Here is a 17,181-nt window from a genome sequence, read left to right as displayed (position 1 = left end):
GAAAGTTACACAAACCCAAGTTTAACCATCATCTGTCATTATTGCATTGGTCTCTTTTCAATCTACATGTGCAAAGTAAATTAGCTATTTTAAAATCATATTTTGTACACTTCAGACACACTTGGTATTAACAAATTGTGCTAAGATGTTCATAGTTTTGACTAATGAAAGTTTAAGGTTGACCTTGGCTGATAATGTTATTTTTGCATTGCTAATATTTATAACAGCTGCACAGGACATTCAATTGGTGACCTCACATCTCCAATCAACTTGTTCTCCAAACGTGAGAATCCACAAGGAAAACCAGGACAAAATTGCGCAGAGTAGTTCAGAGTAAAATTATATGGCATATTTCTGAAGAAAGCGTTCAAATGCATCATATATGGCTTGTCTAGAACAGAAGATGAATATGAAGACACAATGATCACATACAGCACTTTGATCCAATTCTACTCAGGCTTCTAACAAAAAATTGAAGACTTGCTTTAAGAACCACAGTCAAATCTCTGTCAAGAATGCATAAATGATTTTGGATCAACATTTATGAAATCACTTTAGTGCGTTCTGAAATTGACTAAACAGATGCCAAGTTAGGAATTCAAGGCTGTGCAGAGGAATTATGTTGGCTATCTTCATTGCAGGACACCCAGGATGCTAAGGTCAATTCTGAGCCTCCAGAAATAAGGAAATGTGATATGAGGGGTGAGGTTTATTGGTCAGGATTTATCCATTTCATTTTTTTTTAAGTTGGCAAGAACACAATGCCTTGAATTCTATGAATGAGTTCTGTGCATACTAGATGGTCTTTACTGTGAAGAGGCTTCCTCTTCTGCCAGTACTACTGTTTGTGCAAGATCAGTGGTTTTCAATGGCCTGTTGTGCAAACAGAAGTTTTAGCAGACAAGGAAACATACTCTGCAGCAGACTGATCTAATGCACACAGAAATTGTTCATAAGATCCCAGTGTGTCTTTGGTAGATATATCCACATTGATATGCACATTTAACCATTATGCAGACAAACAGTAAGCAGAATTTTATCGAGGGAGGAAGGGAAAGGTGGTACAGTAATGGGGTACAGTTGTGTGATGTACAGTTCCGGCTCACTGGCTTGCAAACCAAGATCCATTCTTGGGATCATGCACACCTTCCTTTCTTCCGCAGCAAATTCCCTCCTGTCTTCCCCTGTTATGTGCTGGTTATGGCATACAGTTACCATCCAGGCACAAGTGAACACGTTTATCAGGTCCCCTCCAAACAATGGTTTGCAAATTTGCTACATATCATAGTTTTAAAACTTTGATTTACAAGACAACTTATGATTAGCATCATCTATTAAGTTACATTTTTATTGAGCCCTTCTTCCAAGGAACTCAGAATGGGATACAAGGTTTGCCTTTTCTGTCTCATGACCACCCCGTGAGGCACGTTGGGCTGAGAGAACTGGAAAAAGGGCAACCAAAATGATCAAAGGATTGGAATACTTTCCCCAAAAGACTAAAGAGATTGGTAGCATTTTTTTGTGAACTGAAAAGCCCCAACTGGGGATGAGGACAGGACACAGATGTTTATGCATTGTGTGGAGAAAGTGGTTATCAGCCATAATGGCTAAACGTAGCCTCCAGGTTCAGTGGCCCTAACCTTCCAATGTCAGTGCTGGAGGGCAGCAGCAGGGAGGTTGTTTGACCTTTGTGCCCCTGTTGTGGGGCACTTGTGTGAAACTGGATGCTGGACTAGCTGGACCATTGGTCAGATCTGGCAGGACTTTAATATTCTTATGAAATGAGTGAGTCTTTGAAAAAAAGATTTCTGCTTCTGTGAAATCCTGATATTTACCACCCACAAACAGAGTATTAAAGAACATCTTCATTGCTTATTCTGAATTCTTACCTGAACAATCCTTGTTTGAAGAGGTATGCACTAACATGACCTCCTTCCAAATATCTGATTTCACATCCTGGCCATATTTCTTGAAGGCTTCGCACTCCAGTTCTTGGAATATAAGCATCCTCCTTGGCTTGAACAACTATGATCAGTGTTGGATCAACTGGAACTGAGAATAAAGGTCAAGTACTCTTAAATGTCTTTTCAATACAGTTAAATAAATGGTTAAGTGTGTAAGGATTTAAAATTAGTTCTTCAGCAAATGACAGCTACTTAATGTAGACTTTGGGTTTTTTACTGCCAAAATAGCACCATAGGTGGGTTACATTAGATTGCATTAGAACTGAAATGAGTAGCAAAGAAAGTAATCAAGCAAGAGATTTTGAACATGAAAAAAGATTTCTGGTTCCCATTGACAACCTCCTCACAGTCCAGTTATACTGGGACAGCTTAAAGATGCTGTTGCACTGCCTCCAATATAAGTTAGCATGTAATGGCCCATGTTTGCTATGGGTTTAGTATATCTCCCTCTGTGCTCTCCATGCATAGTTCAAACATTTCGGGTAATATTAATGGTCGCATTTAATCATTAACACATTGCATGTCTGTAGCACAGTATTGCCCTTTTTGAATCCACAATTTTGTGGAAGCCATTTATGTACCTCAACCCTCAGTCATGTTCTATTCATGTTCTGTGGCTGCAAAGAGGGCCTGATGCTACTGGCATGTATGTGTACAAGTGTGATGTCTTCCACTCTGCCTTTACATCATCCAGGCTGCTGCTGCTCTGACTCTCAACAATCAGGTTGTTTGAATAATGAAACAAATACATTTATGTAATCCTATTCCTGACCTGGATGGCCCAGGCTAGCTGGTCAGATGTCAGAAGCTAAGCAGGGTCAGCCCTGGTTAGTATTGGGAGACCACCAAGGAATACCAGGGTTGCTGTGCAGAGGAAGGCACTGGCAAACCACTTCTGTGTTAGTCTGTTGCCATGAGTCAGCTGCGACTTGACGACACTTCACACACACACACACATATTCCAGTATAATGTCAGGTGGGCTGTGTTAGCCTATATCACTAGAACAAAATTTTCTAGGCTATAAGCGATTGTGAGTCAAAGCTCAATTTGTCATTTGCAACTTATACCATGGAAAATATTGTTCTTTAAGGTGCTGCTGGACTTGAATTTCATTCCAGCAGCAGCATTTGTGGACTAGATACAATATGGGTACTCAGTAAGCAGAAATTGGTATATTGGGTTATGAAAAATAAATGTAGCCCATTGAACACAACTAGTTTATACATAAAAAGACAAATCCATTTTGAAAAATGTGATCATTAGCAAGAGGGGTTACTTTGAAAGGCAGACAAAAAAGACTGCTCAAAGGAAGATGCAGTAGTATCACATATGAATGAATTAAAGCAGGAGCAACAACAGAGAAAGAAATATAAAGATCTGTATTAAAATTAATGTACCTGAAAAGTTAGCTACATGGGTACATTCATCCATCACCCCTTTCATGAATCTTAGAGATTCTCTTTGTAAAGTGTCACTTTTCCCACTTATCAGATGCTTCTGCTCACAGATAAAGTCCTTATTGCTATTGCTGCTGGTTGAAAAAGTCTGGTTTATGCACTGCATTTTTGGTGCCTCTTGCATTAACAATCCTTCTGCTGAGGCACTTAGAGTACTTTTGCTAGTGCTAAGCCAGCGGCCACCTTCTGAAGACGGAACTTTGCTTCTGGTATCCAAGTTCAGCACACTAGAATTCAGATCCAGGCTGTTTAAGCTGTCCACACTGCTGGGAGAATTTTTAACAAAGTCTTGTCCCATCTTGAATGAATCTGTCTAAACAGAAATACATGCCTATTCAATTAAGGCACTTTGGAATACTTTTCATTGTTCTCATAAGATAACCGGTCACTTGCTGTCCCTAAAAAAAGGTTGCTTTCTTAAGACAGGTGCAAGAAGCTAAGAGTTTTCCCACCTTAGCTAGACAAGCTCTCATTCTAATACAATAAGGCTGTTTTTCTGGAGTGCATGCCAGTTTCGTAGGTATGGTGGTCTCTTGAAACACCTCCCGTTAAAATCTCTGTATCTTGGTTTCTTCAAGAATCATTTGCAAGCATTGTTAATAGCAAAAATCATCAAAATGATATCTCCCAGTCAATGCTCAGTAGTGAAACTTCCTCATGAATGAACACCACACTGTCAGTTTTACATTTAACCACCTCTGGAAAAAGGCTAGTTTAGGTACTGGTAATTGTGATTTGACTTCCATGAGCACATTCATAAGTTTCACTACAGAAAATGTGAGGGAGCTCACCTTGCGGTATCTTCTCCCTGTCATAAATGATCATACTAAACCTAGATTAAGTAGCAGAATATTTACAATATTTAAACATGTGTACTATATATAGTACTATACTAACTCCATCTGAAAAGTAAAAGCAGACACCTTGGAAAGAGAAACATTAATAGTTGAGGTCTGTTGAATAGCTATATTTATTGTGTAACTAGTCCATTATTTCTGCCCCCATTTCCTACTTCAGTTAACTTTTTAAAGCTCATAATAGATGTAGCAGAGCCAAGAACACAGAATTATTTGACCTTTAACAACATCAAGACACAAAATGTCTAGTTCTACTTAAAATACAATTCATGTTTCCAGATAAATCCAAAGGTTACCAGGCTTTTCTGTTAGATATTTGCATGTTAGGATCAAGACACTCTTCTATTCTAATATTTGAAGTGCTAAATTATGCACATGGTTGGAACGATCTACACACGGGACGTCCTATAGCAAGTGAAACAGTTTTGGAGATGAGTAAATCAGGCTGCACAAGGAGGAATCTCCTCCATTTTCATTGTTTCCCAACACTTTGTGCAATTGTTTTCCAGCTGGATAGGATGGGGACAAAAATGCATTCTGCGTGCCCTCTGAGTCTCTCCCTCTTGTCCACCCAAGGTGTTTCCCTTCTTGAAGAGACAAGAGGAGGGCAAAAGGCAGATGTATCCACATCAGGACACTCTTCTTTCCATTCTCCTGTGCTTCTTGAATGAATTTCCCCCCTCATACAGTCCACCCTTTTTCCCCTTCAGATATCTCACTCTGAAGGGAACGAAGCTGAGAGGACTGACAACCAAAACAAGCCAAACACCAACAGAGCAATAACAAAGATATGAATGCTAACAAGACATACCAATCAGGCAGGTTTGTAAAAAAGACACATGACACAAAGATGAATTTTATTTTCAACAGAAGTGAATTCCATTGACCAGTAGGGAAAAACAATACTGGGTTGGCTCCAACCAACTTTACTGCTGATGAAAAAAGCAGGAGGCTGTGCTGGTGATCACAGGACCTGAATACACAAAAATTCACATGGGATGGGGGCTGTAGCAAGGAACAGAACTTGAGCGAGAGTGAATGAAAAAGCTGACCGCATCTAACAGGCTAACATTTGAAAGGACAGCACTGTTTCAGTTCTTATGCAGAGAGTTCTAGCTTGGGTTAAATAGAACAGCCTCACACCAACATTTCACTTTTTAAAAAGCCTGGCAATAAATATGTTTACCGCTCACATCAAGATGCAACTTATTTGCTCTACTTCCTACAGCCTACCTTGAATTAAATGTAATATGGCTTAATGTATTATGTTAAATGCTAAATGCAAACCACAAAAAGCCACCTAGAAGTCGCCTTATACAGACCACTGGTCTATATAGCACAGTGTTTGCTACTCTTACTGGCAGCAGCTTTTTATTTATGGAGGCAAGGCACTGTCTTTGCACGGATGAAGCTCCTGGATACAATATCACATTATAAAAGACTAAAGGCAGCCCTAAGGCACACATCAATTACATAGGGTTGCCTGGATTTATAGCCCCATTTAGTTAACAACCTGGATTTTGGATTAGTAAACCCCATTTAGTTAATAACCTGGATTTTAGGTGTTTAGTAGCTTCATAGCTCAGTACTAGGGTATGTACATGAGATGCAGTTGGCCCCGGGTTCCATCCCTGTCAGCTCCAGTTTAAGGACCAAGACCTCACTGACAGCGCATTCCTAAGAGGAATCCCTGTGCCAGGCTTAGGAGGCATTACAGCGGTGCTGCCTCCTAAGGAGGTTTTGGCTCAGCCGAAACCTCCGCCCAGCGCCAAATATCCATGCAACCCTCATTCATAGAGTTGCACGAGAGATACGCCACCTAAAAGGTGGTGTATCTAGGCTGGAAAAAAGGGGGCATTGCTGAACTGTAACGGCACAGGAGACCGCCTAATGGCGGCCCCACCCCCCCGGCCAGCGCTGTGACACCCCAGGAATGCCTCCTGGGGCCACAAACTCTGGCGTACGCTGCCCGGATGCCGGCACTGTGGGCCCTTGCGCCGGCACAGGCCTTCGCCGGCCTCCAAAGGCCTTTTGTCCTGGCTGCCAGTGTGGCTCAGGAATGCACTGTGAGTCACCCCCTGCCAGACTAGACAATTTGAGATAGCTTAACTAATGATCTATCTGAGTTGGTCAACTTCATATGATTTCAGACAGCAATCTTTCCAGTGTTGCTCTAGACATATTTTAACGGGAGATACCAGGAACTGGACTCTGGCTTTCTGTACTCTGCGGCTGAGCTAAAGTCATTCCTACCACTCTACGAGGTAGCCTAAAGTAACAACATCTGACAGTGAGAACAAACAGTTCAAACTGATGACCTACCGGTCTTGTCTACTGAAAAGGCAGTAGTTTACAATCCTACCCATGGATTGGTAAATTAATATTTTTTATTAATCTGTGAAAAATTCTACATAGTATTTTTCTTTACAGTTTTCATTTTTAAACATCTTTGTTGATTTGACTGCATTAAGAGTTCATGAATGTGTAGCAAATGTTACTTAGCCCATCTCAGCAAGCCACGTACAGAGAAGTTTAAATATTTTCTACAACAGGAATCCACCAATTCAGATTCCTGGTTAGAGTCTCTAATAGGTTCAAGTCCTAATATACAGATGCCATAAAAGTACCTTTGTGATGAACTGTGTAACACACCATTGTCAACCTGGCAACTCTGACAGTGAGAAGCTGCCTAATATACATGTTCAAATATAACTCCACGTAGCAGAAGGGTGATGCATTTTGCTACAGATATGAGTAATATCATTTTGTTTATCTGCAAATACCTATGTCAAAGAAAATAAATATAACTATATTATTACGGTCTAAGAATAGGCTAGTAACAAGTTTCTTTTATGAACCGAACATGGTTAATACATAATAAAAAATATACTTACCCCACAATATTCAAGCATCTGAATGATTTCTTCTTCATAAACACTCTGACTATAATACTGTTTCTCTAGCTCCCTCCAGTTCACTGCTTTGCTCAGTACACCCTGAAATTAAAGGGCAGTTACTTCTTGCACAACAGCAATATGAAGCTATGACAGAGAACACCTATCAGTTTTCCTTATGCTGAATTCCATTTTGCAGTGCTTTCACCAGTTGTCAAAAAAGGCTTTCCTCAGAATATCTACAAATGAAGGGCAGGGTCAAAGACTCATATGCCTACTTCCACATCTCCATGGGGGCTTTGGTCTTGTGTTTCTTAAGCAGGTTGCATAGCACATAATTTTTGAAAACGGCCATTATCCCAAACTGAGAGGTAGAGTAAGTTTAGAAATATACCACTTTCCAGAATCCAGAGTCTGAGGGGGGGAAAGGTAAAGGTAGTTCCCTGTGCAAGCACTGGGTCATATCACGATGTTTATAGGCAGACTATGTTTACAGGGTGGTTTGCCATTGCCTTCCCCAGTCATCTGTGCTTTACCCAGCAAACTGAGTACTCATTTTACCGACCTTGGAAGGCTGGAAGGCTGAGTCAACCTTGAGCTGGCTACCTGAAACCAACTTCCATTGGGACTGAACTCAGATTGTGAGCAGAGCTTTGACTGCAGTACTGCAGTTTACCACTCTGCGCCACGGAGCTCTTTAGAGTCTGAGAAACTCTGACCTAATCCCCAAAATACACATCTCTATTACACATTACCATAACCTTAAAAGTGAAATCTGACTTTGAACTTGTACATCTAATATACAGCTGCATTACCGTAGTAAAAACACCAGAAGCTGTAGACCAGGACAGACAAGGAACTAGGGGCAATGGTTTTGGCCAATTTGATACTGCTAATGATGCCATCTGTTAAAGGAAATGACACACATTTTATTAGGACCTTTAAAAAGTAATGGATTCTCACACATTTTTGGAAAGCTTGTAATTTCTGACCTATGACAGAAAGCGCTGAAATACTTCAACATACTGTAGTACCCTGTACACAGAAACAGAAAAAAAAACAGAACACCCTTCCCCATGTACCATTCATAACATGACTTCTATACAAGTTACTTGCAATCTGAACATTTTAAACAGATTTTTGTTAATAATGATCATGCATGTTTGTATCCTTGCCTTCTTCAAAACAGTTGAGGGTAACACAGGATTGTCGCATTTACAACAGCCATGTTTAAGTAGGCTAGGTTGGGTGAAAATGTGATCCAAGGATAGTTACTGAACTTAGTGACCAAGTGAGACTCTCCACTTGGGTTTTTCTGCTCAAAGTCCATCCTCTTAGCTTTTTACACTATTTTGTCTATCTCAAACAAAGTTGAAGTGTAAGTGATTACTTCTGCCCACCTCATCAATCAACCCCTTTTTATTACTAGTAACCATGTGGTGAAACAATTACACAGAACATAAAAGGGGTTTGAGCAATACAACTGCAGGCATAACTATTGCAATGGGCAGTCAAGCAAAGGCATGTTACCTCCTAAACTTTGTTCAAGACCGACAGCAGTGGGCCTAGCAAGCCTAGTGCTGGGTTACAGCTTATGGAAGACTGCTGCTGCCCCAGTTTCCTGAAGTACCAGGTGCAGACTGCCAACTGGAAAAGAGGGATACAGTGAGAGCTGAGATACAAAGCAGGAGCTGATCCCATCTGCATTGACAAAGCACATTGTGCAGTACAGTGATTTGCTTACATCTAGTAAATGAGGATATAGTCCTTTGCACCCTCATTCTCTTCAGAAACATGAAACCCAAGGAACAACATCTGGATACTTTCTAGAGCTAACATCCTGTTCAGCTCTATATAAATGGTTTTGCCCACAGGACTGAAACCTGTGGAAGAGGAGAGCAGCAGGATAAACAGGAATGAAGAAAAATGTTCAGGGGGAAAGCACATTAGGTCTGTGTTTTGCGTTTTTTCAGCCTTGCTAGAGGAAATGCATTTTTGAGAATAAGGACATAGTGTTTTATATCCATAAGGCTCATATCCACAGTATCCATGGATGTGTTAATTATCAGAAATTGCCCAGGGAAAAAAGGTGGTTCAAAATGAAATATTGGAGACAGGATAAATCACAATACTGAGTGCACACACACTTCAGTGAGATTCCCTAAAAACAGCTTTAAAGCTACTATTGACAGTCATTTGCTATTTAAGAGCGAATTTGAGAGACTGTCTTTTCAGCCTTTAACAGAATTCTTAAAATTCACACTAGGTTAGATCTGAAGAACAGTGAGCAGAGTTACACTCATGGAACTTCTCACCTGCTGCTACCAGTGCCCTCAAAGCGACATAAAAAGTGGCTCCCAAGGTCCTGGGGACTCTTAAAAACACTATAGAATGCAGCATAGGGGACCTCAGTCCAACTGGCAAAAGTCACAGCCCCACTGCTATGCAAGTAGAATGGTCAGAAATCTCATTTTTCTTACTGTGCTACATGGCTGGATCCAAACTAAATTGGCAATTTCCACTGGATTCCTCCTTCTTGCTGCAGACATGCCATTCTTCAGAGGCCCCTGTCTCCCAGTAGCAGCATTTCATGGAGATCAGTAGGCTGCAGTGGGAGGCAGGAAAGTTCCATTCCATGAATGGAACATTTACCCTGATCAAACCTTTCATTTACGCTATTGCTTCTTTAAAACAGAACCTATGGTATAAAGCCAATTCCGATTTTTGTTACCATATACATACAATACTGAAAGGTACAATAATCAGAAATGGAAAAAAAAGAACAGCTCTTACATGTCCTCCCATTGATATTCCCGTCATTCCTAGGGGTCCATAGCCTTCTCTCTCAAGCCAGTGCAAAAGGGCTGCTGATTCTAGCACAAGAGCACCTCCCATCACAAACAGATCAGACACATTTTTTAGACTTGACCTTCTTTTCTCCCAAAAAAAAAAAGAAAGGCAAATTTATTATCCGAACAATGAAACAAACAATACCCATTTAACTACATATAGTATAAATCATTAACCAACCCAGATCATAATCTGGGGGAAGGCAATGTCTTAATCCTCAACCATTTCATTTGAGACAAATTTTTAGAGGATGAAATACATTGATGAAGCAAAACTGTCAAGTTTACCCAGATTAGTAATTTCTTGTATAAACTGGGCCCATTTATTAATTTTAAGCATTTGCATATTGCTTTTCAACCAGAAAACTAGTTCTGACACTAAAAACAATTTAAAATTGTAATAATATCAGCCAATATAAAAACAGTAGAAAAAAAATAAACATATAAAGCCCCAGTGTTAACAAACATTAAGTCTAGCATAATATCATAAATAAGAACAGCAGAGTTAAAACTTAGTCACTACAGTGATATGGAAGTGATTCAAAGAAAACATAAGGACAGTTCACAGAATTGCTAACAATAGTATTTTTTAAACTACCGGTACCTCTTCGTTTTTTAATATGTTCCCCATCAGATACTATGTGACAAGAGGCTACAGTACACTGACAGTGCAGGAATACATTCTGAAGTAGAATAGCTGTAGACCTTGGCCATGAATTACTGGATAAATTGTGAAATCTATGATTACTGTGTGGACAGGATTTCAAACATGCTGTTTCAACTTTCAGCAAGTTGTCTGCAATTCAAGTAGCACTGACAACAGGATTTATTTTCCAAGTAGGACAATAGCTAGCAAAAGCTACTGTGTTGACACCAGAAATATTGCTCAGCAACCTCTGAGATGTGATTGATAAACCTGAAATGTGCTCAGAAGGAAACAAAGTCCAGTATGCGATAGCTTTGTTTTTTGAGCAGTGCTTTGCTGGGAGTGGATGCAGATGTAGGTTCATACATAAGGATGGCAGCTTCTATATTATCCTCTATCCCTCCTGGGTTGGGCAAAACTGCCCCTCCTCTTTCAAAGGGCTGGGCAGGGGAGATGCTTTAACTATGTTCTTCCCTTGACTGTAGCACTGTGAAGCGAGAGGAAGTTTCACTTTACAGTCCCATATCAAGCAACAGGCTAGAAACTGGACAAAGAAGACCTGCTTGCCCGCCATAGCACTTAAGGCTCAATGTATGCCAACTGGCTTGTAGGTTTTCTCTCAATCGCCTACCAGAGATATATTTGCTGCGAATCTGTGTGAACAGTACACAGTCGATTGGAACAATGAAGAAGCCACTCCAACACCACTAGCTGCCTGTCTTACATTAACAACATTCTGCAAATGGTCCTTCAAGTACATGGGCTCCAGATTATGAATGGCTTTAAATGTGAGCACGAACACCTTGAATTGGACCTGGAAACTAATCAACAGCAAGTGAAGGGACAGGAGTAACATGGTCCTGACTGCTAGTACCTGCTAACCCAAAAGTTTTCCTCACTTTGTGCCAGCTGCAGTTTTCATGTACCTCAATATTATAGAAGCATGGATCAGGGTGGCCAGATTGGGTTTCAGCTTCTAAGCTGAATGCAGCTAGAAAAAAAAGCTCTTTACTGTTGTGGACACTTGTTTCTGCAGTAGGCAACAAGGATCAGCAAAATTCCTAAGGCTCTTAACAGAGACGTTCAGCAAAAGCCACACACCATTTAAGGTACGAAGCACAATCCCACTGATAGCAGTGGCCTTTACATCTGGCATCACTTCTGTCTTACCATGAGCTTCTCACAAAGCTGGGTACCATTCAGAAGTGGCAAGAATTTAGACCATTTTAAGTAACTTTTTACTATAGCCCAGCACATAGCCCCATGTTTTGAAAAGAGATATTCTTAATGCTAGCCTAGTGTTGAAAGGATAAACACTCTCTCCGAAATTGACTGGAAGGGCAAAAAATTCACCTCATGGCAAGCCGGATCATATTCTGAAGTGGTGAGAACTGTCACTATTTTTAAGGGCCTCCAAACATGATATGAAGTGAGCCCCCCATTCCAGTGGACTATGGAAATGACCAGTTTCACTGGGATGACCAAGATACTGTGAATTAGTGAGAATCGTTTGCCATTTGGGTTATGCAATTTTAAGTTTTGAGCAATTTTAAATTATCATTGTAGCCAGACTTAATTTGTACAATTTTAAGCAGGCCATCTGTTCTCTGAAATTTGCGTTGTGTAAAAGAGAAAGGAGAGAGGGCAATGAACAAAACATGATCCATGCATAATACTTACAACTGATCTTTAGGTTTTCTGCATCCATGTATAGATAAGAGTCAAAGAAATTAACATGAAATGCATGTATGTCTCAGGCTTAAAGGTTAAGTGATTTAAAAAAATGATTTAAAGGGTGGAATCCAACCAACATGTACAAGCCCCCCAAAAAGTGCTCAATTCACAGAAATCTAAAACTCTAAAAGGAGTAAATCTAATTCCCTTCACATTAAATCACATTGATCCACAGTGTACAAACATTGTTGCAAAGGAACTAGCACCTACCATATCTTAAATATGTTTGTACGCATAAACTGATTTCAAAACATAATTAAAAATGGTTGATCAAAAACTAATGGCTAACATAGTAATATGCTCGTAAAATTACTTTCAGAAATTCACTAAGTCCAGTGAAGGAACACTATTGATCTAATAAAAACTTCTGAAGCAATCAAGTAACAGAACACATAACATGGATTAGATTAATTTTGTCTGGATTTTAAGATTAGCCATCTGTGAGTTAAGTAAGAAACACAGCTGTTATTTTAATATATACCTAACTTAAGAAAATGTGTGAGCACTATTTCAAAGTTTCCAGTTTCTCCCAAAGAAAGTAGTATACTATAGAAGCAATTATTTCTGAAATAAATTAAAGGGAACTAGTATGGGATGTAGGACACTCAAGTTCACATATAAGCCTTCACAGAATCATTTTTTCAACTAGCAAGTCATTACACAGACAAACATCAATTGTATCTAAAATGGATGATATAAGAATTGCCTTTCAGTTTTGTAATTAATCTAAAGAACAATAGTTAAACTCAAGTGCCAAGTTACAGAGGAACGTGGGCACTTAAAGGTTTAAAAGATTCCATCTCAGAATTTGCTACAGCCAAACTACAAATCTGCTTTCAAAAACTGCAGATTTAAAAGACACTTTTGGGGGGGTTTGACATAAAAGCTGTTTAATGCAATACATAGTATTCCCTCTTAGTTTAAAGGGGAACCCCATTTTGCTTTTATAACACATGTCAGATTTTGGTAGCAGATTTGGGGAGGAGGGGGCAACTGCTGAAAAGGAATCTGAGCAAAATAGCTCTGCTCACATTTCCATGTGTACTGAGGCATAGCAGTAGCAGGTGTGTAGCTGTTCCAGCTGGCCATAGGGCTTCTTTAGGGTTACAAATACCTCAAGGGCTGTCAGACATAAGGCCCATGGTCCGGATCCAACCCCTTGAGAGCTCTTATCCGGCCCACGAACCACCACCACCCACTCTCAATCTGGGCTGGTGAATATTTAGGTATCTTAAGGCCATGTTTCACCAGGATAATGCAGTCAATTTCTAGTCCATATACTAGTAAAGGAAGCACTGAATACCATGTTTCATACACTTCTTGGCATCATTGTCATGTAGCCAAGTATTTCATCATACTAACACTTGAAGTAAAGGTTGACTAGACATCATTATCTTTTTCCTATGGATTTGCAATTTATAAACTGTCAATTTCTTGTTTGAACAAAAGGATATAATAAGGGTTTTCTAGTAGCAATGAAGCCATACAAGCCTCTTTGATCATTGGACGGGCCATTAATGTGCGTCGTCTCCAAAAGTACTAAAAAGGCAGAGGTTTAACAAGGATAAATGAAATTGCATGCACATTACACATTTAAAAAAGTAATATTAAACACTGCTCTTACATGGTCTCCAGTGCCTGCTAAATGAACACATACAGGTCTGTGTTTGCTGTTCCACCTCTTGGGAACTATAAACTGAAACCTGTCAATGAGAAGGAAGCCATTTAAAAACTCTACCTACATAAGATACAACTGATAGACTAGTGTGCAGAAAAGAAGTGCTTTCCTTAGTGTATTGCGCAGTCTGCCAGTGCTCCAATAATGCATTCCCCCCCCAAAAAAAGATTTCAGTTATTAATGAGGTGAGTTACAAAGTCAAGGGCCATGCACACTACTTTTCTAGAATACCAAACCATTGAAGATGGAGGAAAATGCCCTTGTATGAACATTCTGTATCTCAGCAGTAAGTGTATCCAATAACAAAACCTACTATACCACTATACGTAATGCGTATGTTGTATGCTATATGTATTTTCCTGCTGATAAAAAGGAAACCTTTTACCTAAACTTCTCTGTATCACCTTTTCAACAGTGTTTAGAAAACACTCACTTTGTCATTACCTTAGAATCATAGTGTTGGAAAGGATCGCCAGGGTAATCTAGTCCAACTCCCTGCACAATGCCAGAAATTCACAAATTTAATAACTGAGTGTATATGTTCATATTTACCTTGCTGTGATAGTTTCCACTGGCATGATATCTGGAACATAGTGAGCCAAGGGCGAAATAAAGTGTCCATCTAGGACCTTACAATCTGACTGCTCTTCAACCTACAGAGAAAACATTGCATTTTTACCATTTGTCAAACACTACTAAAAATAACAATGGATGCGCCTATTTATAGCAATTATACTCCACCTTCCTCAAGAAAATTCAAGGTAGATCACAAGGTTAAATATCATCATATACTTTTGCATGAAATTTTTGGCTGGGTTTGTTAAATTATTTGATTCCTGAAGATATTTACATAAATAATGCAAGAAGAAAATGCAGTCTTACAAGAGGTTCTTCAGTTCCTCTTATGATGCTTTACTTCAAATAGGAACACCAAAAATAATCACAAAACTATTATAGAATTCCCTTAAGCATACTTCTACTAATTAAGTTTCCATTCCTTACATTTGGTTTAAACCACAGAGTTACAGAACAGTATCTATTTTCAATAAGTACGAATTCGTCTACTGAAGTATCACACCAAAAGGAGACTCTCATCAAAATGTTCAAGATATCAGCATAACCTCCCATTGTGATTAGTAAAGGTAGATGTATGAGAAATAAGCCACAGCAAGCTGTAGACCCCTATGTTTATGATGTGTCTGATGTTGGGCAATGTACTACACTGCCAAACACTTTCTTCCGACACGTATCTTCAACACAAGAAATAGCCATTGTTTGAGCCATTAATTTTCAGATTTTTTGAGTGGGACCCACTTCTATATTCACTCTGAGACCCGCTGCTGCTGCAGAAACAAGCAGCAACTGGCATAAGCAATGCTCATCACTTCTCACACGACCAGTGGCTGGGAGCAAGCTAAGTCCACATGAATGAATGGGGTCACTGGGGCAAAGGAGATAATGCAGCTGCTCTGGCTTTTCTTCTACTTTACTTGACGGTGGGGGGGGAGAGGAGAATCACACACATGAAGCTGCCTTATACTGAATTAGACCAGCAGTCTATCAAGGTCAGTACAGTGCACTCTGACTGGCAGCTGCTCTCCAGGGTCTCAGGCAGAGTTCTTTCATATCACCTACTGCCTGGTCCTTTTAAATGGAGATGCTAAGGATTGAACCTGGGACCTTCTGCATGCAAAGCAGAGGCTCTTCCATTCAGCCACAGCCTCCTCAAATTTGCTTTCCCAGCTCAGGGGGCTGAGCCTTACAACCCACTTGCAAGAGAGTTGCAACCCATTTTGATGGTCAAAACACAATTTGAGAAGCTTTGTTTTAAACTAATGGTTCCTGGGAGCTGGACAGAAACTCAGAATGGAAACTCAAGCTGCAATTATTTTCATTAATTTTTAAATACCTTGGTAACATGCACTGGATAGTCCCTTGATACCAGATTCTGGCATTTTCCCCTGTTTCCAATAATCTTTCTGAATTCAAATATTCTGTTAAGAAAAAAAAACACACACCGGGAATTCTTTACTTTTTCAGCATATGTTTGTTATTTACTCATATTTTTAAAAAGTGTTATCACGTGCTTCTCAAGAGCTGAAATTATAATTAACTTTCACTACCTTTTCAGGTCTTCTGGTCTTCCCCATCCCTGAATGAAAAGTTTAGTGAGAAGAAGGCGTCTGTATAAAACATCTAGTTTGCTCACACCCATTAGCAAAACACATCTAGAAAAAGAACAGATACAATCATATTTGCAGATGAAAAATAATCTTTCCAGACCTAGAACCCATCTTTAATCCCCAGGTAGCAGAATGTGCTCACTGAGCAACAAGCATGATATGACTGTCACATAACATAGAAGAGGAATGTCTAACTTTATTGTGTTTGTATGCCAGTCACAGTAGGCAGTGCCAGAGTTCAAGACTAAAATACATGTTTAGGTTTTATAAAATGTTGAATGTAAGTTCTGAGCAAACTATGAGATGTACAATGTAAATACTGCATAGCATATAAAGAAAGTGAACACAAAAACTAGTTTAGAAGCAGTATCTCTTAGACTCAATTGTCCTTCTATCCTAAAGACACTTTAAAGCTACACATTGTATTAGTCTACTAGAATTACTTCACAAGCACAAATATATATATATACTGCCTTAGAGGGTGTTCAAAACACTCCACGTACACTTACTCACTAAGGGCATTTTCACACATCCTGAATAATGCAGTTTCAAACCACTTTAAATGCTCTTTAATGATAATTTGCAGGTGGATGTTGCCGTTTCATACAGTCCAGCTGCAAAGTGCATTGAAATTGTATTGAAAATGCATTATTTAGGTTGTGTGAAACCACCCTAAAATGGAGCATTGTTTACTCACCGTGAATGCTCCTTCTCTCCTGAGGCGAAGGCGTCTTGATTTGTGGGTTATTTCCTTCCATCATCGGGTAGGCAGGACCAATTATTTTGACTTCCTGTCTCCCCCTGGTGGGAAATAGCCTGCAAAACCTCAGTTACAGTCTTGCCTAGCTATCAACAGGAATGAAGCTCCTTGATAAAAAACATGTAAACATAATTGACGACAACAACCACAGTAATAAG

General features: G+C 39.6%; 1 protein-coding gene across 2 annotated transcripts; it reads right to left on the bottom strand.

Moving 5' to 3' along the window:
- Window positions 1-310: 310 nt before the first annotated feature.
- Window positions 311-16,309, bottom strand: ABHD18 (abhydrolase domain containing 18). Of its 2 annotated transcripts, XM_056855427.1 has the most exons (12): window positions 16,204-16,303; window positions 15,990-16,074; window positions 14,633-14,733; window positions 14,027-14,105; window positions 13,857-13,941; window positions 12,349-12,376; window positions 9,967-10,105; window positions 7,989-8,078; window positions 7,174-7,275; window positions 3,363-3,735; window positions 1,890-2,052; window positions 311-391 (listed from the first exon to the last, which is right to left on the bottom strand). In XM_056855427.1, the coding sequence occupies exons 1-12, from the start codon at window positions 16,293-16,295 to the stop codon at window positions 340-342; spliced, it is 1,389 nt and encodes a 462-aa protein (XP_056711405.1). In that variant the 5' UTR covers window positions 16,296-16,303; the 3' UTR covers window positions 311-339. The 2 variants fall into 2 exon arrangements, with proteins under 2 accessions (XP_056711405.1, XP_056711404.1); XM_056855426.1 differs by lacking the exons at window positions 12,349-12,376; window positions 13,857-13,941 and having other exon boundaries at window positions 16,204-16,309.
- Window positions 16,310-17,181: the final 872 nt, after the last annotated feature.

This window comes from Euleptes europaea, chromosome 9 (genome assembly GCF_029931775.1).
Source record: "Euleptes europaea isolate rEulEur1 chromosome 9, rEulEur1.hap1, whole genome shotgun sequence".
Classification (NCBI taxonomy): Eukaryota; Metazoa; Chordata; class Lepidosauria; order Squamata; family Sphaerodactylidae; genus Euleptes; species Euleptes europaea.
Note: the sequence above shows the minus strand (reverse complement) of the source record. Positions and strands in the feature narration are given on the sequence as shown.